At 39.6% G+C, this 25,721-nt stretch overlaps 1 protein-coding gene across 4 annotated transcripts in view; it reads right to left on the reverse strand.

Annotated features, from left to right (window-relative positions):
- The window catches only part of scube1 (signal peptide, CUB domain, EGF-like 1), a 288,050-nt gene that overhangs the window by 101,351 nt on the left and 160,978 nt on the right, over nucleotides 1–25,721 (reverse strand). For 3 of the 4 annotated variants that reach the window (XM_067999790.1, XM_067999793.1, XM_067999794.1), the window contains 2 exons: nucleotides 24,001–24,117; nucleotides 17,938–18,027 (listed from right to left, as the gene is read on the reverse strand). In XM_067999790.1, the coding sequence (XP_067855891.1) occupies nucleotides 17,938–18,027; nucleotides 24,001–24,117 (207 nt within the window). The remainder of the gene's footprint in view (nucleotides 1–17,937; nucleotides 18,028–24,000; nucleotides 24,118–25,721) is intronic. The other variant, XM_067999791.1, reaches the window with a different exon arrangement.

A 25,721-nucleotide genomic window follows, 5' to 3' on the forward strand; every position in this document is an offset into this window, starting at 1 on the left:
CGGCAAACCAGATGGAGCAAGTTCCAGATTTCGGCGTTTTACTGTGTATGTGCGAACGCCGGAACTTGCTCCTCGATTTCGCCACTAACAACGGTGAGTGCTGTTGAGCTCACTGTTTGTTTTTAAGCAATTTCTGGGCCTATATTATTTCATTGCACATGTATTGAGCAAAGAGAGCTAATCATGGAGGTAATGCTGTCACTTGTTAGGTATATTCCTGGCTGATATGCAAGTTGTCAGCAAATTAGAACGTGTGTCGTTGAAACAGGAATAAATACAGAAAGGCTGTCATCCTGTAAAAAGATTCTTCTTCAATTTTATTCATAACAGTGCTACACAATATGGCAATGAGGAATGTTAAAAGCATTATCATGGGCAAAAAGGAGAAGTGGCTGCAGGGAGGGAGAACTTCAACCTATACCAATTTGTCACCAAGTATTGTGGAGTCAAGGTCAGCCTCACAGTGCATAGACATCAGGACTTGATTAAGCATTTGATAATGAGTAAGCCTGGTACACAATACTAGCCTTGGATATCTAAAACATCAAGGTAGCTGACATGATGCAAACTGCCCTCTGTAGGACCTTCCAGAAGGCAGATGTCCATTGTATACCAGATGAAAACATTCTGATACTGCTGGAAGGCACTGAATGGCAGCCAGGCACGAGGACATATACTTATTTTGCAAGGCTTACTATAAATGAGTTTCAGAGAGACAAGCAGCAGCTGCTGAAGTTCTGCACTTCCAACTGGTGGAACTACCATCCCATAGAGTATATTGTGTATCCTCACTGTGGCCAATAGGATGGTGGCAATGCACTTAGACATTTTATGGTGAGTTTGTTGCTCACAATGCTGCTCGTGAGAAACTCCTGGTACCTGTTGTTGACTCAATGAGGGCTCGAACCCATGCTTCCAAATTGTCTAACAACCAACTAGTTACTGTCTTCCCTGGAAGTGGGGGGGGGGGGGGCGGTGGTTAAGCAGGGTCTATTCGGGGTCAAAGTGACTTCAAGATGACATGATTGGTGACAGAAATTTGCAGCCAAGTTAACCTTCTGTGGCAGAGTCAGTAATCTGATACCTGAACCAGGCAGGTCTGTAGCAACCTAAGACATTATCAATGATTAACTAGTCAATCTCCCAATAACAGAACCTGAAGGAGTTCCTGTCACTAAGTGCTGGGATTCTTTTCACTTGACTGCAGATAATCCTGGAAACCTATGTCCAATGGTTAGCTGGATGAACAGCGGAAAGCTTACCAATGCTCTCTACTGGGAAGCTGTGTGGTTTTAGCTGGTTAAATTCCAACAGTAGTCCTGCACACATTTAGAGGTCACAAAGCTAATTGCTGCCTATTTGGAGTGCGTCCCTATGGGGAGAAAGGGTGCACTTTGTATCGGGCAGACAGAAATTCTACTAGTGTAGATATCTCAGCAGTGTATTTTGCAAACTGTGTAAAAATGGTGATGGCTTCCTATGCATATTAGATACCAGACTAACCAAAAAGGTGAGAGGAGAAAAGAATGTTTTGATACACAATTTCAAATTTCAATATAGTCTCAATGATGCACATTCTGCCATGTTGCCAGTTTAAATTCATTGATCGAAGTGGCTAAGGACGTTTAAAGCATCACTGATTAGATATATTAATGCACCCGAGCAGAAAAGTGCTCTACTCTGACATCACAGTGGGGAAAACGTAGAAGAAATTATTCATACTCTGACTACTACGAGGGAGAGTGATGCTTATGATAGTGCCAAAATAGGACTAACCAAGTATTTAATGTCCAGGAGAAACACTACAAAGCAATCCATTTTCACCTGTTCAACAGAATGTGAAATAGTGTGTTTTATATAACTAAGGCAGTTATCGCAGCGAAATGTTAAAACCAGAGTGCAAATTGTAACCTCCAAACATAAATTATCTAAGGTTGGGTTTCCAAGAAGTTCTATCAATTAACTTGAGAAAATCTGTGATCTGAACTTATTGGAACTACTGTGGTTAAATGGGCAGAAGGTGTGGAAAATGAGACAAAGGTTATTGTTGACAAGTTAAATATTAAGCAACAAAAAACAAAATAAAGGGGCATAAAAGTCTAACTCAGTGTCTAATAAGGGAGACCTGGTTCAAAAAAGGGCAGGTTTGGGTACTAAATATTGTTGGAAACAAGGTGTTGAGGAAAGATAGGGAAGGAAAGAAAGGGTGGGGGGAGGTGGCAGTATTGATTAAGGAGAATATTGTAGTGCTGGCGAGGGAGGATGTCCTGGAGGGGTCAAGGACTGAATCTATTTGGTTAGGGTTAAGAAACAAAAGAGGTGCCATTACGCTACTGCGTATATTCTATAGGCCGCCAAATAGTGGAAGCAAATTTGTAGGGAAATTACAGAGAGGTGCAAGAGCCATAGCGTAGTGATAGTGGGGGCTTCAGCTATCCTAATATAGACTGGGATAGTAATAGTGTAAAGGGCAAAAAGGGGGAGGAATTTTTGAAGTGTGTTCAGGAGAGCTTTCTTGACCAGTATGTTTCCGGTCCAACGAGGAAGGAGGCATTGCTGGATCTGGTTCTGGGGAATGAGGTGGGCCAAGTGGAGCAAGTGTCAGTGGGGGAACATTTAGGGAACAGTGATCATAGTATCATAAGGTTTAGATTAGTTATGGAAAAGGACAAGGAGCAATCTAGAGTAAAAATATTCAATTGGAGGAGGGCCAATTTCAATGGGATGAGAACGGATCTGGCCCTGTAAATTGGAATCAAAGATTGATAGGCAAAGCTGTAATTGAACGATTGGCGGCCTTTAAAGAGGAGATGGTTCGAGTACAGTCTAGATACATTCCCATGAGGGGGACAGGTAGGGCAACAAAAGCCAGAGCTCCATGGATGACGAAAGAGATAGATAGTAAGTTGAAGCAGAAAAAAGGGTGGTATGACAGATGTCAGATTGATAATACAAATGAGAACTGGCCTGAATATAAAAAGTTCAGAGGGGAAGTGAAAAAGGAAATAAGAGGGGCAAAGAGAGAGTATGAGAATAGGCTGGCGGCTAACATAACAGGGAATCCAAAAGTCTTCTATAGACATATAAATAGTAAACGGGTAGTAAGAGGAGGGGTGGGGCCGATTAGGAACCAAAAAGGAGATCTATGCATGGAGGCAGAGGGCATGGCTGAGGTACTAAATGAGTACTTTGCATCTGTCTTTCCCAAGGAAGAAGATGCTGCCAAAGTCACAGTAAAAGAGGCAGTTGAGTTACTGGATGAGCAAAAAATTGATAAAGAGGAGGTATTAGAAAGGCTAGCTGTACTTAAAGTAGATAAGTCAGCCGATCCAGATGGGATGCATCCTAGGTTGCTGAGGGAAGTAAGGGTGCAAATTGTGGAGGTACAGGCCATAATCTTCCAATCATCCTTAGATACAGGGGTGGTGCCAGAGGACTGGAGAATTGGAAACGTTATACCCTTGTTCAAAAAAGGGTGTAAGGATAAACCCAGCAACTACAGGCCAGTCAGTTTAAACTCGGTGGCGGGGAAACTTTTAGAAACGATAATCCGGGACAAAGTTAATAGTCACTTGGACGAGTGTAGATAAATTAAGGAAAGTCAGCACGGATTTGTTAAAGGCAAATCGTGTTTAACTAACTTGATTGAGTTTTTTGATGAGATAACAGAGAGGGTCGATGAGGGCAATGCAGTTGATGTGGTGTATTTGGACTTCCAAAAGGCGTTTGATAAAGTGTCACATATTAGATTAGGCTTGTCATCAAAGTTGAAGCCCATGGAATAAAAGGGGCAGGAAACAGAGTAGTGGTGGATGGTTGTTTTTTGGACTGGAGGGAGGTATACAGTGATGTTCCCCAGGGGTCGGTACTAGGACCACTGCTCTTTTTTGATATATTGTAATGACTTGGACTTGGGTGTACAGGGCACAATTTCAAAATTTGCAGATGACACAAAACTTGGAAGTGTAGTGAACAGTGAGGCGGATAGTAATAGACTTCAAGAGGATATAGACAGGCTGGTGGAATGGGCAGACACGTGGCAGATGAAATTTAATGCAGAAAAGTGCAAACAGAGAGATCTGGGGGTATATGTGCACAAATCTTTGAAGGTGGCAGGGCAGGTTGAGAAAGCAGTTAAAAAAGCATACGGGATCCTGGGCTTTATAAATAAAGGAAGAGAGAACAAAAGCAAGGAAGTTATGATTAACCTTTATAAAACACTGGTTCAGCCACAACTGGAGTATTGTGTCCAGTTCTGAGCACCGCACTTTCAGAAGGATGTGAAGGCCTTAGAGATGGTGCAGATGAGATTTACTAGAATGGCTCCAGGGATGAAGGACTTCAGTTACGTGGATAGACTGGAGAAGTTGGGGTTGTTCTCCTTAGAGCAGAGAAGGTGGAGAGGAGATTTGATAGAGGTATTCAAAATCATGATGGGTCTAACAGAGTAGATAGAGAGAAACTGTTCCCATAGGCGGAAGGGTCAAGAGCCAGAGGACATAGACTTAAGGTGATTGGCAAAAGAACCAAAAGGCGACACGAGGGAAAACTTTTTATTAAACACGAGTGGATAAGATCTGGAATGCACTGCCTGAGGAGGTGGAGGAAGCAGATTCAATCGTGGCTTTCAAAAGGGAATTGGATAAGTACTTGAAGGGAAAAAAAAATTGCAGGGCTACAGGGAAAGGGCGGGGGAGTGGGTCTAACTGGATTGCTCTTGCAGAGAGCCAGCATGGCCTCGACAGGCCGAATGGCCTCCTTCTGTGCTGTAACTATTCTATGATTCTGTGGTGGGGAATAGCCACAAGTGCCCAGAAAATAAAAATCATGTCAACAATGAGTGAAAATTTATGGTTCAAGAAGCAGAGAGCCAGGATACAACCATAGAAACAGGGCAGTAAACAAAAGGGCAAATGTTGCGAAATTGTAAATATCTCACAGGACAAAGCTAATAGCAATTCATAAGAGGGGAAATATCTGCTTCTGTTAATAAAAAAAATTAGACCAAAAAGTCAACTTCATGCCAAGTAAAGATACAACTTCTGTGATAGATTTGAGGTGAGCCATAGAAGTAGTGGTTGTTTCTGAGTGCTCAAGAAACCTTACTGACGTGTGCAACTTCATGTAAATTAAGCCAAATGCTGGATCAAGGCCGAGACTACAGAAAATTTCAGTGACGATGATTCTGACGCATCTCTGTTAGAGCTCAATAAGTTCACAAGAACGATAAAGGCAGCAACATATTTCATGAAGGGTAATGCTGGATTTCTTCTTAGCCTATAGCTAGCACAAGAATTACAGTTGCTAATCGTAAGTGATAGAGTGGGGTAGAGGAAAAATATTGGCCAGGCCACTGGGAAAACTTTCCTGCTCTTCTTGAACTAGTGCCATGGGATCTTTTACACCCACCTGAGAAGATAAGGCAGGATCTCATCTCATCTGAAAGACTGCATCTCCGACAGTGCAGCACTCACTCAGTACTACACTAAAGTGTCAGCTTGGATTACGTGCTCAAGTCTCTGCAGTGGGACTTGAACCCATAACTTTCTGATTCAGAGATCAGAGTGTTACTATTGAGCCACGACTGACACCGATTCTCTCTCTCTCTCTTTACCAGATTGAATTCAGGTCAAAGAGCTGTTATATCATTACAGTCTCCACTCAAATTGTTCTCAAACAGTGCATAAAAGACTGAAATTTGGGGTCTTATCTGCAGCCAATACATTCCAAAAAGTTATCAAACATGCAACGGAAGGCATTACAAGAGACTGGTGTGTGTCAGGTAACGCTTTAGTGTCAAGTGGAACACCAAGCTCAATTAAGGACCTTGATGAAAAGGAAAAGGTCTGATGCCCACTCATCCAAAATGTGAACTGAGTTAGGAGAACTTCAACTTTTTGATTTGGTATTTGGAGAAGATGGTGTACCAACAGACCCAAAGAGCCTATCAAGAAGGCACCTCCAGCATAAAGCATTGCTGAGGTAAGAAGCCTACTAGGGATTTAACCCGAACCGCGTTACAATATCCAAACTATGGGTGGATGCAAATCCTGTTGGTTTTGTAGCATCACTAACTTAGTTTGATAAGACTGGGAATAGAAGAACCAACAGTTATGCTGGTGATTTGTTAACTCCCACAGAACAGAGGAGGTTAAGGGGAGGGAGAGGGAGGGTCCAATAAAGGTTTAAAAGTATGGAGAGGGTAAACAGTGAAAAAATTCACTGGTTGACAAGTCAACAACAAGGGACATTAACTCAGGATTACCACTAGAAAAATGAAGGAGGAAGTGTTTTTTTTTCCACAAAGGGGATTATTAAAACCTGAAATGCTTTACCATAAGTAGCTACTGAGGCAGAAACTGTAACATCACTGAAAAGGAATTTTGGATAAGGGTTTTTCCAAGAATATAAAAAGATATGGAGAAAGGACAGGGAACTTAGTTTATCTAAGTTTTAATTGAAGAGCCAACAGCAGCACTGGCATGATGAGCTGAATGTACACCTTCTATGCTTTAAATTCTATGGAGCTGAGATTCTGACTGGTTGGCTCCACCAGAAATGTGGCCAAGCAAGCCATAAGTCCGATGTTGCAGGAAGACCCTGGTGGGGATGGAGTCAACTGCATAACTCCGAGTGCAAAGGCCATGTCTGGAAGTGGAGGGGTGGTGGGGGGTGGGGGGTGGAAATCAGTGGTGCCCACCCCAAGCCATCAGAAGAAAAATCAGCACCATGCTACATCAGCAGTCCCGTCCAACATACATCCCAATAGTCATGTCATCTAACATTGCAAGAACACTAATTAATACAGGAACACTCTCTGCACACAAAGATTTCAAACAAAAGGCTTACTAAACATTTCTCATGCTGGTGTGAGCCCCTAATGCCAGTAATGCTCTTCAATCTACTTTAGTCCTTCAACGAGGTGCCCCCCCTCCACCTAGTGGCTGCAACATGGGAGGAGGAAGATTGCTGTGGCTTATTCAAGGGTTCACAAGAGAGATGCTGATGGTCAGTGAGCCCTAGAAGCTTGTGGGTGAATGGACCCATCTGCAGACTGGGACAACTCGTCACCTGCTGGGGCAGTCTGACCCAGTTTGCTTTCTAGCACCAGGGCAAGCATTCGATTGAGGGGTGGAGAGATGGGTGACAAGTTAACAGAAGCGTTGCCATCATAAGAGATGGCATCATATTCCATTCCCACTGCATGGCTGCCCCTGCTATTGGGCTGCCCCAGCTCAGCAAACCCACTGATCTGCGAGAGAGCAGACTCTCGAGCATCAGTGAATAAATGCAGCGACTGAGATATTGTAAAATGAGTGTTTTCTTTTCAGTTTTACTGAGAACACTGTTTGACAAACTTTTCTCCTCCAATTCTTTACACACACACATACACATGTGTTTTCATCAAGTTAAGGGATGTAAGTGCAGGAGCTTTTTAATATTCTTTATCATGTTGCACCCATTAACAATTTCGAGCCTTCTTGGAACAAATGGTGGCTTGAGTCAGATTCAGTGCTGTGTTTCGCTACAATGTGTGCTAACACTGATTGTGTGGATTCAGAAGTGTCTGTTATCAAATCAACATGGAACCTCTATTCTCTTCATGCTTGGAACCTCGCTCAGTACGAGACTGAAGTATTATTACCAATTAGTGCTGAATTCAGGACATAACTCATTTCTTGTCTGACCCGTGAAGGCTAACAGAAAGCCTTTATCCCTTCGGCAGGGCTCAATTCGAGCCTTGGTTCTAGAGGTGAAAGAAAAGCGCTCGAATGCACTGTGCCACTCGATTTCCTTTTTTAAAATATCTGTCACAGCACAAATTTCAAAATGATAAAAGATGAGTTTTATCTTCTTCCATTCATACTTCAGCCATCTCGATGATGTCACGCACTTAACAAAGGAGCAGTGATTGCTGCACCATAAAATAGGGGTCTAATCATTTTCATTCCTATTGTCAGCATTTTGAAATTAAAATGGTGATTCTTAAGAGGGCTACACAATATTTGAAAGATGATCTTTGATCATTTCACACCATTCTCAAATAATGACGATGGAAACCATACAAATTAACCTTAAATTTAGGTTAATTAACTAGCGAAAGCTCTTTGTTTCAATACTGTAGAAAAATGAAAACCGAGAAAAACTGAGTGTCAAAATTTTACTTTCAGAGATAGTTAATACCGCTAAACTAATTTGTTTAATAGAGACTAAAGTACATACATCAATTTGACAAGACTGTACAGTCTGCTCTTGCTGAATTACAAGCAAGAGGCATCTGGGTTTTGTCCACTTCAAACTTTCTTCAACTAAAAAGAGTTTAAAATGAGTGGGAGGGCACAATTAAGGTCACTGAATTCACTACAAGCTGTGTCATTGAAATTTCCCAGTACTAACAGAACATTCCAGTTTTTTTTAAAAAGTGACTCACCATACAGTGAGAGAAAGTGAGCCTGATGCCCTATTCATGGGCTCACAATAGAAAACATGGCTGTTGCAGCTCTGGGAACCTAATTTGGTCAGAGTTGCAATGATTTTACGATAGCATCTTAGCTTAAACAAAAAAAAATATTTTAGATTTTAAGCTAAATTGAAAAACTTTTAGATTCGTGTGTGAAATAGCCTGGTTGCTGCTGTTTGGGCATTTTTTTCAGCGTTTTAAGAGTCTGATGAAACTTACAGATGTATTTTCACCATTTTGAAACTAGGTTTACAGATATATTATACTTATATATACTCTGCTAAACTTAGTAGTTAGTTGAGGTTAATTTGTAAGGTTTCCATAGTCATTATTTGAGAATAGTGAGAAGCAATAAAAGATCATCTTTCAAATATTGTAGCTATATATATATTCACACGTGTGTGTATGTATGTATGTGTGTTAATTATACATTAACAATCATATCAATAAAACTATTGGATTTTAAGTTATAAAGTGGCAAAGTGCAATATTATGCACTCCTGAGCACATTGCCATTGATAATTGATACTGGATCTACTGGGATAAATGAGGGAACCTTCAGTGAGAAATAAAAGCTGTGTCTATGTTCATATGTTTGAAGAATTGGCCTGCTCTGCTACCCGTTTTGCATTGTTGCAAAGTGGTTTCAGTTTTGCAACATAAATCTGGTCCAAAGTCACCCAAATTGACTTCAGGCAAATCACGTGCAACCGTGTCAAGGGTTCTGGAAACTTCTTTAACTTAAATTTTTATCTTTTATGGGTAAGAGCGAACTTCTTGTTCTTTAAGAATGAAAATTATTGTTCTTTATGATTGATTCTTTATGATTGGTAGTCAACCAGCATCTAGATGTAAGGGTATAAAGACATAGGCTTTTGTGTATGTGTGCAGAGAACTCTACTTTCCCTGGCTGGACAGCAACATGAAACTGTGGGTTCTGCATCTTTCTAAGCCAAAGGATTTCAAGCCGGGGTCCACAAGGGGATCCCAAGGAGTCTGAGGTCATCAGTTCCATCCGTCTGGATCTGGGCATAGAGGACTCTATGAGCACAGTGTTTTGAGAATTCCCTACACTACATTTTTTCCGTATTTATTGATTTATTAGCACATTGTTTCTTTTCTATAAATAGAAAAAAATATTTTCTGCAATGCTAACACTGTTGTATTTTGGATAGCTGAAATCAATGGAATGAAAATAGGCCAGGTTTTACAGGGAGGGGAGATCCCTAGGAGTTTCTCAATATTTGTAAGGGTCCCCCAAACAAAAAAAATGAAAACTACTGCAGTAAGTACAGGTCTCGAACCACATGCCCTCATCCTTTTTTAGCTGAAATTATATGCCGAGTCTGCACACGCTAAATAAATAATTGTCTTTTGGTGAAAATACCATTAACTACCTTTGAAGACTGACAGTGGAGATCTTCCCAAGAGTTAATATTGGTACTTTTTGGAATTGGGCCAGTTTAAAAAAAAAGACCTAATAATACTTTTTTCCTCACTGCACATAGACATGCCTAGTTTCACAAGTATAAGCTATCTGAAAGCGAGGGGTACTCTCAAGGAAGGCACAAAGTAGAAATCACATCATTTGGGAAAGAATGACTGTTGTTGCTTACTATTCATCTGCTCTTTGTTTTCACCACTTTCTGGATAACAAAAAACCGTGTTATTTCAATTCCACAGAGAACAGTAAAAGTTATATGCTAAACTTAACACCGTGCTGCTCCACAGTACAGTACTATTGAGATTAGGAAGGCAGTTCACGAGACAAGTCATAGGGTACAGTCTCTTGAACTGGAGGGAAAAACACAAAGAAACATTTTGAAAGATAATGTCTGAAATCTGGAAGCAATTCAACAGATTAATTTTTCAGGTTGTAAGTTGCTTAATTTTTGTTTGGGAAACAAGAAAAATCATGATCACAAGGAAATGCTGAGGTCACATCCTTACTGCTGACATTTAGTTTCATCAGAACTCATGCAGAGCAGAGAGATTTCACAATTACCAGGATTTTGAAATAGTGGAAAGTTTAATTAAATCTGGTGGCTGAAAGACTAATGTGGGAAGGAGGGGATCCATTTCATGGGACACTGGTACCAGTACTGGGATAGAAAAGAGCTGTACCGCTGGGACAGGCTCCACCTGAACCGGAATGGGACCAGTGTCCTAGCGGAAAGGATAAATAGGGCTGTCGATAGGACTTTAAACTAGTAAGACGGGGTGGGGGGGGGGGGGATCTGGTGAAAATAACGTAAGTCTGAAGGTAAAAGAAATAGGAGGGGAGAGTGAAGGTCAGACCAAGGTTTGGAACAAAGGTAACAAACGGTCAGGGAACAAATACAGTCATAGAACACAAGAACAAAATGACCGTTAAAAATAAAGTGAGGGGAACAATTATTAAAAACAAAATAAATTGCCTGTACAGCAATATGCACAGCATTTAAAACAAAACGGGGGAACTGGAGGCAACAATTTGTAGCCAGGAGCTAGATGTACGAGGGATAACTGAAACATGGCGACAAAATAAACAGGACTGGCAGTTAAATATTGCAGGATATAATGTATTTAGAAAGGATAGATAAGGAAGGTGAAGGAGGTGGAATAGCTGTACTAATTAGAGACAACATAATGGCAATTGAAAACAGGGACATAAGTAATATTAAGATAGAAACAGAACCATATGGATTGAGACAGAAGATCACAAGGGATCGATCACATTAATAGGCATATTTTACAGACTGCCTAATAGTGGAAGGGAAGTGGAGGATGAAATATGTAGGCAAATCTATGAAATGAGTAAAAAACATTGAATAATAATCATGGGAGATTTCAATTACCCCCAAATAAACTGGCAAGAGGTAGGGAGAGGGGAAAGGGGAATGGACTCTTTACAGTGCGTACATGAATCATGGGAACATAGGAAGTGTAGGCTATTTAGCCCCTCAAGCCTGTTAGAACATAAGAGATAGGAGCAGGAGTAGGCCATTTGGCCCCTCGAGCATGCTCTGCCATTCAATGAGATCATGGCTGATCTGTGACCTAACTCCATATACCCGCTTTAGCCCCATATCCCTTAGTTTTTTGTTAACCAAAGATATTATCAATTTCAGATTTAAAATTAACAATTGACCTAGCATCAACTGCCGTTTGCAGAAGAGAGTTCCAAACTTCTACCACCCTTTGCCTGTAGAAGTGTTTTCTAACTTCACTCCTGAAAGACCTGGCACTAATTTTTAGGCTATGTCCCCTAGTCTTAGACTTCCCAACCAACGGAAATAGTTTCTCTCTATCCACGCTATCAGTTCCCTTTAATATCTTGAAAACTTCAATGAAATCACCCCTTAATCTTCTAAATTACAGGGAATACAGCCCTAGTTTGTGTAATCTTTCCTCGTAATTTAACCCTTGGAGTCCAGGTATCATTCTAGTAAATCTATGCTGCACTCCCTCCAAGGTCAATATATCCTTCCTAAGGTGCGGCGCCCAGAACTGAGCACAGTACTCCAGGTGTGGTCTAACCAGGGCTTTGTATAGCTGTAGCATAACTCCTATCCCCTTGTATTCTAGTCCTTTAGATATAAAGGCCAGCATTCCATTAGCCTTTTTGAATATTTTATGTACCTGACAATGACATTTTAACAATCTATGCACATGGACCCCATAGTCTCTTTGGACCTCCACTGTTTCGAGCTTTTCACCATTTAGAAAGTACTCTGATCTATCCTGTTTAGGTCCAAAGTGGATGACCTCACACTTGCCTACATTGAAATCCATTTGCCACAATTTAGCCCATTCACTTAAACTATTAACAATTCTCTGTAATTTTATGCTTTCATCTACACTGCTTATAATGCTGCCTATCTTTGTGTCATCAGCAAATTTGGATATGTGGTTCTCTATCCCATCATCTAAGTCATTAATAAATACAATGAATAGTTGAGGCCCCAGCACAGATCCCTATGGGACACCATCAGTCACATCCTGCCAATTTGAGTACCTTACCATTATCCCTACTCTCTGTCTCATGCCACTCAGCTAATTTCTTAACCAGGTCAATAATTTGCCTTCCAATTACATGAGCTTCAACTTTAGCTAACAGTCTCTTTATGAGGGACTTTATCGAATGCCTTCTGGAAGTCCATATAAACAACATCCATAGACATACCCCTGTCCACTACTTTAGTCACCTCCTTTCTTACCCAGTATGTGAAAAGCCTAAGAGAGGAATCACTGCTGGAAATAGCAATGGAAATGAACTGGAGCATATAAAAGAAGTAAGCATAGGGGAACATCTAGGCAATAGCGATCATAACATAATAAGGTTTAAAATAATGATTGAGAAAGACATAAGTAAGACAAAGACCAAAGTAATAGATTGGAAAAAACTTAATTTTGAGGGGCTGAGAATGGAACTAGGGAAGGTAAACGAGGAAAAAATTTTGACAGACAAAGAGATAGAACAGCAGTGGGAAATATTTAAAATGGTGATCAAGAGAGTTCAGGAGAAATATATTCCTCTGAGAAACAAGAACAGATGAGTCAATATTGAAACACCACGGATGAATAAAGAGATAAGGGCAAAATTGAAACTTAAAAAAGGCGTACGCTAAGTACATAGGCAATAAAGGAGAGGATGACAAAAAGGTGTACGAAGAGGTTAGGAAGGGTGTCAAAAAAAATTAGGAAAGCAAAGAGGAACTAAGAAATTAAATTATCAAGGAATATAAAAAGAAATAGCAAAGTATTCTACAGACACATAAATAACAAAAGAAAAATCAGGATAGTTGATAGGGCCACTAAGGGATGTGCAAGATAAACTCGCAGGTAATGACAGCGAAATACTGAATAATTACTTTGCCTCAGTATTTACCAGAGAGACTTACAAGATGGGTACAAACATTAGAAAACGAGATCAACAGAAGGTATGATGACATTTCAATTAATGGGACTCAAGGCGGATAAATCCCCTGGAACTGATGGCTTACATCCTAGGGTCTTGAGGGAAGCGGCAGTAGGGATTGTGGATGCTTTGGTAATAATTTTCCAAAATTCTCTGGACTCGGCAAAGGTCCCGGCAGATTGGAAAACTGCTAATGTAACACCCTTATTTAAAAAAGGTAGTAGGCAGAAGGCTGGAAATTATAGACCAGTTAGACTAACATCTTTGGTGGGTAAAATTTTGGAGTCTATTATTAAGGAGACAGTAGCAGAACATTTGGATAAACATAATTTAATAGGACAAAGTCAGCATGGCTTTATGAAGGGGAAGTCATGTCTGACAAATTTGCTTGAGTTCTTTGAGGACATAACGTACAGGGTGGATAAAGGGGAACCAGTGGACGTAGTGTATTTAGACTTCCAGAAGGCATTCGACAAGGTGCCACATAAAAGATTATTGCTCAAGATAAAGAATCACTGGATTGGGGGTAATATTCTGGCATGGGTGGAGGATTGGTTATCTAACAGGAAGCAGAGAGTTGGGATAAATGGTTCATTCTCGGACTGGCAACCAATAGCCAGTGGTGTTCCGCAGGGGTCGGTGCTGGGTCCCCAACTCTTTACAATCTATATTAATGATTTGGAGGAGGGGACCGAGTGTAACACATCAAAGTTTGCAGACGATACAAAGATGGGAGGGAAAGTAGAGAGTGAGGAGGACATAAAAAACCTACAAGGGGATATAGACAGGCTGGTTGAGTGGGCGGAGATTTGGCAGATGCAATACAATATTGGAAAATGTGAGGTTATGCACTTTGGCAGGAAAAATCAGAGAGCAAGTTATTATCTTAATGGCAAGAAACTGGAAAGTACTGCAGTACAAAGGGATCTGGGGGTCCTAGTGCAAGAAAATCAAAAAGTTAGTATGCAGGTGCAGCAGGTGATCAAGAAGGCCAATGGAATGTTGGTGTTTATTGCTAGGGGGATAGAATATAAAAACAGGGAGGTATTGCTGTCGTTATATAAGGTATTGGTGAGACCGCACCTGGAATACTGCATACAGTTTTGGTCTCCATACTTAAGAAAAGACATACTTGCTCTCGAGGCAGTACAAAGAAGGTTCACTCGGTTAATCCCGGGGATGAGGGGGCGGACATATGAGGAGAGGTTGAGTAGATTGGAACTCTACTCATTGGAGTTCAGAAGAATGAGAGGCGATCTTATTGAAACATATAAGATTGTGAAGGGGCTTGATCGGGTGGATGCGGTAAGGATGTTCCCAAGGATGGGTGAAACTAGAACTAGGGGGCATAATCTTAGAATAAGGGGCTGCTCTTTTAAAACTGAGATGAGGAGAAACTTCTTCACTCAGAGGGTAGTAGGTCTGTGGAATTTGCTGCCCCAGGAAGCTGTGGAAGCTACAACATTGAATAAATTTAAAACAGAAATAGACAGTTTCCTAGAAGTAAAGGGAATTAGGGGTTACGGGGAGCGGGCAGGAAATTGGACATGAATTTAGATTTGAGGTTAGGATCAGATCAGCCATGATCTTATTGAATGGCGGAGCAGGCTCGAGGGGCCCATTGGCCTACTCCTGCTCCTATTTCTTATGTTCTTATGTTCAGATAGAAAAGGGAGATATAATTGATAAACTAATTAATCTTAGAGAGGATAAAGCCCCATGTCTGGATGGATTGCATCCACGCATATTAAAAGTAGTTAGGGAAGAGATAACAGAGGCACTATTACATACACATAAACATTCACTAGAATAGTGCCAGAGGACCAGTGGACAGCTAATTTTATTCCTATATTTAAAAAGGGAGATACAACAAGTCTAGGAAACTATAGACCAGTTAGCTTAACATCAGTGGTCAGAAAGATAATGGAATCTTTACTCAAAGATGTAATAGAAAAACATCTAGAAAATGAAAATATAACAAGAGAGTAGTCAGCACGGATTTCACAAGGGAAGGTCATGCTTGACCAACCTTATTGAATTCTTTGAAGAAGTAACAGAAAGAGTAGACAAGAGTAGTGCAGTAGTTGTAATATTTTTGGATTTTCAAAAGGCCTTCGATAAGGTACCGCACAGTGGACTCATGCCTAAGGTCAGAGTATGTGGAGTCAGGGGACAGGTAGCAGAATGGATAGCAAGCTGGCTACAAAACAGAAAACAGAGTAGGGGTTAAGGGTAGCTACTCAGACTGGCAAAAGGTGGGAAGTGGTGTTCCACAGGGATCAGTGCTGGAACTACTGTTGTTCACAATTTATATGATTTGGGCTCGGGAATTGGAAGTACAATTTCAAAATTTGCAGACGACACCAAATTGGGGGGGTCTCATTAATAAAAAAGGAAGAATGTGGTAAAATGCAAGAAGACATTAATAAACCTGCAGAATGGGTGTATAATTGGCAAATGAATTTCAATATAGATAAGTGCGAGGTGGTGCATTTTAGTAGGAAGAATAAGGAGGCCACATATTCTTGGATAAGTGTCTAAATAGGGTAGAGGGGCGAAGGAAAATCGGGGTACAGATACACAAATCACTAAAAGTAGTGACGCAGGTTAATAAGGCCATAAAAAAGGCAAATCAAGCACTAGGGTTCATATCTGGAGGGATAGAATTGAAAAGCAGAGAAGTTATGTTAAATTTGTACAGAACCTTGGTGAGACCACACTTGGGAGTGCTGTGAACAATTCTAGTCTCCATATTATAAAAAGGATATACAGGCATTGATGAAGGTTCTAAAAAATTCATAAGGTTGATTCCTGATCAGTACATCCTCTCAGTTCTGGTAAGACTAAACAGGCTGGGGCTCTTTTCTCTAGAAAAGTGAAGGCTGAGAGGTGATCTGATAGCGGTCTTTAAGATAATGAAAGGGTTTGATAGGGCAGACATAAAGAAAATGTCTCCACTCGTGGGGGAGTCCAAAACTACAGGTCATCAATATAAGATAATCACTAATAAATCCAATAGGGAATTCAGGAGAAACTTCTTTACCCAAAGAGTGGTAAGAATGTGGAACGCCCTACCACAAGGAGTAGTTGAGACAAATAGCATAGATGCATTTAAGGGGAGCTACATAAGCACACGAAGGAGAAAGGAATAGACGGGAATGCAGATAGGGGTAAATGAAGTAGGAAGGGAGGTGGCTCGTGTGAAGCATAAACGCTGACATAGACCAGTTGGGCTGAATGACCTCTTTCTGTGCTGTAGACTCAATGTAACTCAATGGTACCAAAATCAGGGGGTCAGAGAAAAATCAAAACGTTGATTATTGTAAAAATATAATAGATACGTTTTGCTTGCTGTCAGCCCAATTAATATATTCCAAAGCATGCTACAGAGCAAGGACATTACCTTCAGCACTGTCCACAGGAGTATCACCTCCTGACAATACTATGGATTTTAAAATGACCACGAGCTACCAGAGTAGCTCCGTAGCTGAAACAAATGCATCCCAAGTATTCAAATCTACTGTTCTTCAAATAAACAACATAAGTACCAAAGTATAAAACAAATACTCGAGAGTGATACCACAATTGCTTTTAATTTAGAGTATTAATTGAGAACGCCGCAAGTTAATTTGTTGTTACTTCTTTGAATTTCACACTGTGATCATGACAATGCATCCATGCTAGCAGAGGAGCCTAGGAAGAATATAGTTTCATGCAAAGACTTTATTTGTTGTGGCTTGTGAATATTTGATCACAAAAAAAATCCAAATATCAAAACTTAGGTTATGGCTATTGGTAATTCTGGAAAGCACAAAGTGCAGATGTAAAAAGAAAAATAACTACTTGATTGACAGGTGAAGGACGTAATAAAATTTGCAATGGAAAAGGTCAGACCCTTTTGGCTGACCAGCTGCTGACTCATCACTCGAGTATTGGCATGATCATAATAAACCTCAGTTATATTTTATGAATTTTGGGCAAACTTCATTTGTAAAATCACACCAATGATAATACTGCTGTAGGCATCTACTTGGACTCTTACTGGCTGTGTCCTTCTGTCAGTCAAGCAGATGTATCCATAAGCCTTGAGGCTCAATTCAATACAACTGAATGTTTCAAATACAACAGATATGTGAAATTGTGATTTTAGAAAAGGAGGCCACAAATTATACTAATTTTTCATCCCTTTTTAAAAAAAACTGGAAATAAAATTTATGACTATTGTTTTATCTGCATCCAAAGTACAGATTGTGTGTGTTTAGAACTTTCCAACTACCCACTCCTCTTTGATATAACTTTCTGTTTTATGTTTGGGAGGATTTGAGGGGAAGTAACAATTATAGATGGAATTGCTTAAAAGCCCAGTAATTAGCATTTTTTTTGGTTTTGGTGGTGGTGGTGGTGGGGTAGGGGGGGCATAACAGGAAACAGGAAAATAATTAAGCAAGTCACATTCATTAAGTAGGGTGGAGATGAGAAACCTTTTAATTTGTGACCTTACCACAAAGATGATATATTAAAAAAAACAACAGACACAAGCGTTAGCACAACAAAGGAAGTGGAAGAAAAGGTTTACCCATGTGCAGCCGCCGTTTCACCCGCTTGTCCACATCAGCTACTGACGTGGCATTGTACTCAGAGCTCTCAATTGCAGCCTCATCCTTCTCTAAAACACAAGTAAGGGGACAAACATGGAGCAGTCGATTAACCAGGAGCCCAATCTTTCTGCTGCCTACGACAGCTGCTTGGCATTGACTAACCAAAAAAAAAGAAATCAAGAAGTAAGCCATGAAGCACTAAATCCTTGTTAGGGTGTTAATCCTGTTTGGTGTCTGAAGGAAATCTAAAATAAAAAAGGGGGAAAAGATAGATTCTTAAAACTACTGCAAAAGAAAACTAAAAGATTCTTTATTAGAAAATTATACAGAAACTAAGCATTATAACAAGATTTGTAATGGTGACATAGAAAATAGGAAAATGAATGGAAAGATTGTAGAAAAGTAAAATGAGCAATTCCAATGCAAGAATATCATGAGAAAATGAAGAGATAAGAGTTCATGATTTTTGAAGACTAATATTGGTCATCAAGAGAGTCTTGCAGGGAGAGACACAGAACTTAAGGACTCGGTGATGGATGGATATGGGAAGACAATAATCTTCCACAGTAAACGCAAAGTGGAAAAAAGGGGGGGAACCAGACTGCATGCAAACAGGAAAACATCAATCAGGGGCAGTGCTGGTTGCCTGCTTGTCTATGGAACACATCACAACTGGCTAAACAGTCAGGACTAGAAACAATGTTCCAAGGATCGGCCTCGGCAAGAATTGACGTGCAGTCAGTAGGAGTCAGTACATGAAAATGTTAGCAACACAGCCATTAATGTTAGTCTCTTGTTCACGTGCAAGGGTCTTAAAGAGAGAGAGAGCGCAAGGGATATGGAGAGAGAAATTGACACACAACATTAGAATAGAAATTAAAACGGGATTAGACTGACTAATTACATTAGGAAAAATGAAATAGAATAATTCAAAGGAACAAAACAAAGGGATGAAGAAGTTAAAACAGGTTCCCTCCCAGTGGAGGGACAGACAGCTTCAGTAAGGTTGTATGAATGATGATGCAATAAATAAAAACAGAGTCATAAGAAATTGTAACAAGATAGTAAAGCTCTAGTACTTACACATGCAGCAAATGCAATAAGAACAGAAGAAAGGCAAATAATAAATAGGCTAGATTTTATTTCAAAAAATGGAAGGCTGCAGTTTTAAGGTGACATTGCAGAGCATTTGCATTCTTTCAGTGATGTCACAATTCCACATCACTTCAGATAGCAAACAATAATGAGTTGGGTGAATTCGGAAAAGTGTTTCAGTGGCACCACTGTATGGTTTAACAAGATTGAGGTTTTTTGTTTAATATATATGGAAACCAGTTTCTCCGTGGGATCAGGCTGCAATAGAGGCTTTATTTTGTGTATTTTTTTTATTTAAAGTAGAGATTTTTTTGTTTAGAAGAGTCACTTATATATCAAAATCAACAATGCTCAGACAAGACAGGCAATCAGGAACCATCACCAGAAAGCAGAGGAAATAAAAGTTTTCCTAAAGGAGGAACTAAATACAGGCAGTTAAAGTAACATGGATCATATGACCAAGAAACAGTAACCTCCAAGGCTAGCATTAGATGACTTTATGTGTTATCTTAGAACATACATAGGAAGTTTCAAGCTTTTGTGAGGAACAAAAAAGGACCAAGACAGAGCAACACACAGAATATGTGTATTTTACCAATATCTCGTTAAAATACAACATTCTTTTTTCTCCATGAAACAACAATTATTTAAAAAAAAGTTACATCCTGAACATGAAGATATTGCAAGCAGACACAAAGTCATTAGAAAAGGTAAAATGCTCCTAATAAATGACATGGCTAGTATACTCCCATTATGATGCACAGCAAAGCTCCAAATGGTATCCTTAGGCTATTTAGAAACAGATGACACATATCTTCTATAAAATATACACAATCAAATAAAACTTACCTTTGCTGAATTTCAATGTACTCTATTTAGTTTGATGCCCATAGGATTTCCCTTAAAAGAACAAACTAAGGCATGTTCTAAGTGAAGGTAAACACATTGCGTGGCAAGCAGTCTTGACTTTGAGCAATAATCATGTAGGTGATACACTTCACTGTTACTGAAACATGGTCCTTAGGAATTGAGCATGTTGCTTGTTATGACATGCATGCAAAAGCATATCAAAAGATGTAATATTAAAAACTTTACAATCCAGGATAGCAGCATAACTAAGAGTTTTATAAGGAGCATGGGGTATAATAGCAAAAACTGGTTAAATTTGAGCATACCTTTAAGTCAGAGCCTTAACATTCTCAGGGCACAAACCAAAGCATTCTTTGCATTGGTAGCATATTGTTAACATGTTAGACATAATATGGCACATAAAATGATGTTAATAGAGTTTAATATGAAGCAGAAAATGATCTTACCTTGAGAAAAGGATTGTAGATACGTATCCCCAATCCTTTTTCATTAATATTTCCCCCTGTCGCAACACCCCCCTGTGGCCAAGTTTAGTCCAGCAATTAAGAAAATTCAGTTTAACTGTGACTTTCTAGTGAAAAATGTTGTGTGAACTTTTGGGTCCAAGTACCACAGTTTCATTTTTGTAGCTTGCAGTTTTCATGACCAAATAATCATGAATAACAGGAAATATTACCAACTGCTTCTGGGAGGAATTGGGAGCATGTGATGCTCTGGTGCCTGTAGAAAACTCAGGAACAGGTAACTTCAAAGTAAATTCTTCACACAGCATGATTAATACCTGGAATGATCTTTCAGGTAGAATAGTGGAGGCAAGAACTCTGGAATCATTCAAGAGGTCGTTAGATGCTGTGATGGGGGACAGTAGGTTTCTACAGAAGATTAAGCTAGATGGACAGATTGGCTTCCCTAATCAGCATTTAACTTTGTGAACTATTTGAATATTCTCACCACAGAACATCAGTTATTAATGGTAACAATAATAGGCAGAACATCTATTAAGTGCTGAGATGTGAATGTAATTGAGAAGTTTTAGAAGAGTTTTAGAAGAGAAGAATTAATACTTTATGCTTTAATCTGTGATTAGTTTCAAAGGTTTCCAAATCAAACCACATCTGTAATGGAACATTTGTTTTTGTTACTATAGTCAATATGTTTCTTAAATATGGTGTCATTCTACTTCTTGTGTTACATTATACTTGAGTAAAAAACTGCAATTAGTTATTTTAAACAATACCTTTAAAACAATTACTTTGATGTTCAGTTGATTTGAAAGTAAGTCATGTCATAGAACTATCCTGTTGTGAATTAAAAATGTCACACATCACATTACTTTTCAGTGATCGCAGTTCTTGTAAATGTCCCAGAGTTCTTTGAGTTGTAAGCCTGTTTTGCTGGTTTTTAAATTATCATTCACGAATGCTCCAGTTGAAAATTTAAAAATGAGTTGGCATGTTTGTAAATCAGAAACTTACATTAAAAGTACCATGGTTTCCACGTAAATTACCTTGCAAGGCAGTTTGGTAGGTTTGTAAACAGAGGTGTGTGCAATAATGTAACTAGTAATGCTAAATTTACTGATTGATTCATTGATTGCATTTTCTACACACTTAAGATTTGAAATTACTGTTGGCAATAAATGTGTCTACATGACATTCCTTTGCTATTTTAAATAGGTTAATGCCTCATTTAAAATGCAGAGAGAGGACTGTCATACAAATGTGTTAAGCATTCATCTGCTAATACAGTATTGCCAACAGTAATTTCTAGCTTTTAGTCCCCCCGCCCCACCCCCAACCCCCCCAAGAGGAAACATGTTATATTGGACTGTTCCGAAATGCTAAATCTTATAAAGGGGCTAGTTGAACTGGCATGTCACAGTTGTCACTTACTACTATTCTTCATAAATTACACTTTAGAACAGTTGGTTACAAGCAGATTAAGAGCGAAGATTTTGTAGAGAACTCTCTCTTCTGTAACCACCACAAATTTCCATTCCAGTGACATTGCAAATAGGAAAAGTGGTCATTCATGATGTCATAATGTCAGCACCCAGCATTTGCACAAGTGAAATATCACCCATCAGATTATAAATAACAAAAATATTGTAAGTGCTGGTGGTGGTGCAGAGCGTACTCATCTTAGTGAAGTTTTTTGCAAGTCTGTTCCAAGAAGATATCCTATCTACAAGTCTCTCAAACAAAGTGCACTTTTAATCAAATATTTCTTATCCAACTCAAGTCCTCCTTTGTTTATCCAGTTTTACAGTTATTTTTCTCAGTCTTTTAGAGCTTCTAACTGAGTCTGCGGAGATCAATGAAGTTTCCGTTTACAATGCAAAATTTGTAAGAGTGAATTCCCTATTGGCCTTACTCCAGAGTGAGCATGGTTATTAAACTATTGGTACTGTGATAAATCAGCCAGGTATGGCTTTCAACATGAGTGCTGCATGAAATGGGCACTTAGTAGGACAACACGGTGAGCCTTTCATCGCCAAGAAATGCCAACGGTATTATCACACTGCCATCCTGTGTGTTATGCCTTCACAGTTAGCGTATAGATCTAATGGATTATAGATCTAATGGATTATAGACTTGGAGCAAGTGATTGCAAGTCACTGAATATCAATACAAGTACAGCCGAGATTGGACTTGTACCCACAGTGATCCTGCTAGATTCACTTCAAGCGTAAGAGTACCTGGAGAGAGCATAACAGATTCAATCAAGGTACCAGGGGAAGTGCTGCACATTAGGTCTGTACCCAGAGGCAACCTAATCGTATCACACCAGGCACAAGGGCAAATATACTACAAGCTCTTGCCCATTCACCTTCCAAAAATAAAATATTTGATAATGAAAACTGTAAATGTTGGCAATGCACAGGAGAGAGATAGAGAGATAAGATAGATTAGATAGAAAAGAAAAGGTGCATTTATAGAGGGCCTTTCACAAACTCAGGACATCCCAAAGTACTTTACAACCAATGAAGTCTCTGTTGTAATGTAGGAAATGAGGCAGCCAATACCTGCACAGCAAGGTCTCACAAACAGCAATGAAATAAATGAGGAGATCATCTGTTTTAATTGTTGCTTGAGGGATAAATATTGGCCAGGACATTGGGAGGACTCCCCTGCTCTTTTTCAAATAGTGCAGTGGGATCTTTAACGTCCACCTGAGGGGGCAGATGGGGCCTCAGCACCTCCAACAGTGTAGCACCTCCTTCAGGACTGCACTGAAATTCCAGCCTAGATTATGGCTCAATTTTCTGGAGTGGGTCTTGAACCCACAACCTTCTGACTCAGAGGCAAGAGTGTTACACCAAAGCTAAACGACAGGTTAAAATTTCAGGTGAGACCCTCCAGTAATAAATATACTGGTACACTGGCCTCTTGTCCCCCCCACCCCCACAGGTCATGTACCACTATGTAGGTTGGAGTAGTACCTTCAAGTACCCTAAAAGTAGTACTGTAAAAGGACTCAAAATATAGAGATATGAAACAAAATGTTAACCTATATTTGATGTGGAACCCTCCAGTTCAAATGAGTTAAAGTTAAATCCAGTGAGAAAAATGAAGAATTGTCAGATACAAACATACCAGTCGGCTTGCAAGGAATCCATGTTACAGGATTACTATAAACCTCTGTTTACAAAAACTCCAGTGTGCCTTAAATTGAGTTTCTTTTAAACTTAGACTTCATACATTAACATCACATGAATGAGAATTTTTCAAAAGAAGTGAGGTAACATGGGAGATGATCCTAGAAGACTTCTACTTGTTTCAATTGCCAACATGAAACAGTTCCAACATTAGAGCTAGTTTTCTGTTAATGAGTATGAGGACTAATGGGCACCCATTTGCAACTATAGAAAAAGAGGTCGATACTCAGACTCCCATGAAACATAGCAGCAAAATGACATTAGCCGTTACATTTGTTCATGCAGATGGCAACACAAACTACAAGAGACTGCGCTTCTACAGCATTTAATCAGCAAGCCAGGCTGTTGCTCAGTTCACATACTGTAGCAAGTTGTCTATCAGTCAGATCTTTAACACATGCAGTAGGTCTTCACTTACCAATGCATGTTTTCCCATCTGAATGCAGAGCGTATTTCTGGTGACAGCCACACACTGGTCCATTGTCCGTGTCATCACAGGTATGCTGACAGCCCCCATTTCCATAGTTACAGGTTACTGTTATGCAGAAAGTGTAGGAAGGCACAAATGTAAACACAGAACTCTATATTATATAGCTAATTTCACAGCTCCATATCTCTTTAAAGTTATATTGTACAACCATCGAAAGAGACATGATGGAATACATGGTTCATTCTTCGAGTGCTGATGTTAATTTGACTTGTGAGTGATGAATAAATATCCTTACTTGTGAGTGGAAGAAACTTGGCTATGTGACTGTTAGGAACTGTACATTGCATTTATACTCAAGACTATTTATTATTTTGGATTCCTTTCTCAATTTGAGGAGGGGGGGTCGTCATGTGCAGTATGAAGAGTGCCTAATATTTCCTAGAACATCTAGGGCTGCCACCTTTTGCCAAGTCAAAAACTGGAGCAGAATAGTGGCAGAGCAAGGATGGAATCATGGCCTAAGTTCTGATATTTGCTTTGCTGATGTTGCAAGTTCATTGCAGACCTCAATGATTAATGTTCCCACATAACAAGACATAGAGGTAAGGGGAGAAAATTCTGCTTTTAAAACCTGCCTTTTGGTGTACAACTTGTGGACTGCCTACACAAACAGAAAACTGGACAGATGGCAATCTGCTGCACATCATGTGATGCAAACTCCTGATGACAACTTGGCAAGACTGTGTATGGAACATTGGCTAGATTTGCCCACTTATTAGAAACATTTCAAGCCTCCAGTCCAAAGTAGCAAGATCAGCATTCCTGGAGAGGAGGAGCATCCTGCAAAGCGAAGTATTGTAATGCTCCATCTTGAATGATATCACTATGTAATGAAATCATGTGATGTAGGCATCATGTTTTGGCTGCCAGTAAATGCCGGTTTGATGTTCTGGAGAAGTAAACATTGCTGGTGTTTCTCTGTAACTTTAGATTTTCTGCCTTCCACTCCTTCAGATATATCCTTGTGTTGTTTGTTATCTCCAAACTGTGTGAGCCACCTAACAACCTACTCCCAGGCTCGTGACAATGCTGATCTGCAAGCAGCCAATAGAAGTTGCACAAAATATGGCTCAGAAAGACTTTGCTTTTGACTTTCCCTTCCCTCCAGGAAATCACCTGTGGGGAAATTTTACAAATGTACACTCCTTATATGGAGCTTCACTTGCTGGGAACGCATCTCGGGAAATCGTGCAGATGCCTCCCACAATTTTCCATCAATTAAAACGAAAATGAATGGACAGAAAGTCATGGAGGCACCTGTTGTCCTGAGCAATACCCGTCAGGTGACACTCCGTGCAGGAGAATGCATACATAAAACTGAACTTCTGATCTCCACTCAGTGGCATCTTGAGAGCAGGTCTCAGAACAAAATTGATCATATGGAGAATAATATCCTACCGCTCCATGACATACTGTTTGTAGAATATATCCTAGATCATTTCATTAACACTTCCTAAATGGTTGGTAAACTGTGGTTAGAACAAGTCTTAATAGGTTACATTTCATTCAGAAACAGAGAAATAAAAAATAAATTAACCCTCAGATGACTGAATAACATAGTTTCTAAGAAATGTGAATATTTTGCCATCGCACACACATATATATATGTACATGCATACATATACATATACATATCACCCATGGCATTG

This window comes from Heptranchias perlo, chromosome 18, assembly GCF_035084215.1.
Source record: "Heptranchias perlo isolate sHepPer1 chromosome 18, sHepPer1.hap1, whole genome shotgun sequence".
NCBI lineage: Eukaryota > Metazoa > Chordata > Chondrichthyes > Hexanchiformes > Hexanchidae > Heptranchias > Heptranchias perlo.